General features: G+C 55.1%; 1 protein-coding gene across 1 annotated transcript in view; it reads left to right on the top strand.

Moving 5' to 3' along the window:
* llgl2 (LLGL scribble cell polarity complex component 2) overlaps positions 1-1,816 on the top strand; it is a 22,158-nt gene that overhangs the window by 13,210 nt on the left and 7,132 nt on the right. The window contains 7 exon segments of the mRNA XM_084456291.1: positions 833-971; positions 973-988; positions 1,082-1,131; positions 1,133-1,294; positions 1,437-1,454; positions 1,456-1,505; positions 1,714-1,816. The exon segment at positions 1,714-1,816 is cut by the window's right edge and continues 6 nt beyond it. Of these exon segments, the coding sequence (XP_084312417.1) occupies positions 833-971; positions 973-988; positions 1,082-1,131; positions 1,133-1,294; positions 1,437-1,454; positions 1,456-1,505; positions 1,714-1,816 (538 nt within the window).

Below are 1,816 nucleotides of genomic sequence, written 5' to 3'. Positions count from 1 at the left end.
CTCTACCCCTCTCTCTCTCTCTCTCCCTCTCTACCCCTCTCTCTCTCATCCTCTCTACTCTCTACCCCTCTCTCTCTCTCTCTACCCCTCTCTCTCCCTCTCCATCTCTACTCTCTACCCCTCTCTCTCCCCTCTCTACCCCTCTCTCTCCCTCTCCATCTCTACTCTCTACCCCTCCTCTCTCCCCTCTCTACCCCTCTCTCTCCCTCTCTACCCCTCTCTCTCCCTCTCTACCCCTCTCTCTCTCTCTCCCTCTCCCTCTCTACTCTCTACCCCTCTCTCTCTCTCCTTCTCTACCCCTCTCTCTCTCTCTCCCTCTCTACTCACTACCCCTCTCTCTCTCTCTCTCTCTCTCTCTACTCCTCTCTCTCTCTCTCTCTCTCTCTCTCTCTCTCAGACAGAACAAACTCACTTTTCCTCAGTGTGTCCTGAACCTGCAGACATGGGTTCTGACTATAGTGTCCTTCAGTTCTAATATTTAACTAACTGACAATATGTCCACCTCTGACTGTTAAACATTAATCACATAGTTTTAGAAATGTATCTATGTACTGTATGTGGAAAATGTAAAACCTTAAAAAAAAACAGCAAATAGTTTTAATTTTGTTTTCTGTGTGTGTGTGGGTGTGTCGTGTGTGTGTGTCGTGTGTGTGTGTCGTGTGTGTGTGTCGTGTGTGTGTGTCGTGTGTGTGTGTCGTGTGTCGTGTGTGTGTCGTGTGTCGTGTGTGTGTCGTGTGTGTGTGTCGTGTGTGTGTGTCGTGTGTGTGTGTCGTGTGTGTGTGTCGTGTGTGTGTCGTGTGTGTCGTGTGTGGCGCGTGTGGCGTGTATCCAGGCCTCCGTTCCTGCTGTTCAGCGGAGGCATGCCCCGGGCCAGCTATGGAGACCGACACTGCATCAGTGTGATCCACAGCAAGACCCACGTGGCCCTGGACTTCACCTCCAGGATCATCGACTTCTTCGTCACCAGGGACGGGGCCGCAGCACACAGGTCAGCTGGAGATGCCAAAACACACACACACACAACACATACACACACAATGACACACACACACAAACCAATGCCCCCCCCCCCTCCCTCCAGGTGACCCCAGGGCGTTGGTGGTCCTGGTGGAGGAGGAGCTGGTGGTGGTGGGACCTCCAGACCGAGGGATGGCCCGTCATCCAGACGCCCTACCTGGTGCCGCTGCACAGCTCGGCCATCACCTGCTCCCACCACGTCTCCGCCATCCCCCTCAAGCTCTGGGAGAGGGTGCTGGCCGCCGGGGAGCTGCAGAACACACACTACTCCAAGAAGGTAGGACGCACACACACACACACACAAACACACACACACATGCAGCGTGCTGCTAGTTCTGCTTGAGCTATGCTGCTCACACATTGGTGTCAGTTTTAGATATGTATCCCTCCCCCCTCCCCATCTCCCTCTCTCCCTCCAGCCATGGCCTATAACAGGAGGGACAGAACCTGGCTCCAGACCCTCCCCAGAGAGACCTGCTGCTCACTGGGTCAGTTCACCTGTCCTGCACCACACACACACACACGCTGTCGTGCCCCACGCACACCGTGGTCATTGACCGATCCTCACGGCAGAACAGATCATACAAGCCTGGAATGGTCAACGTTGTATGTGTGGGGTGCAACTTAATCACCGAGGGGCACATGGCCAAGGATTGAGAGTACGGTGTGTGTGTGTGTGTGTGTGCGTTGCTTTAGACACGAGGACGGTACGGTGCGTTTCTGGGACGCGTCGGGGGTGTGTCTGTACCCCATGTACAAGCTGAGCACGGCGGGCGTGTTCCACACGGACGCCGACCCC

Source organism: Borostomias antarcticus, assembly GCF_949987555.1.
Source record: "Borostomias antarcticus genome assembly, chromosome: 22".
NCBI classification, from domain to species: Eukaryota; Metazoa; Chordata; class Actinopteri; order Stomiiformes; family Stomiidae; genus Borostomias; species Borostomias antarcticus.
The sequence above is the reverse complement of the archived record's forward strand: the minus strand, read 5'-3'. Positions and strand labels throughout refer to the sequence as shown.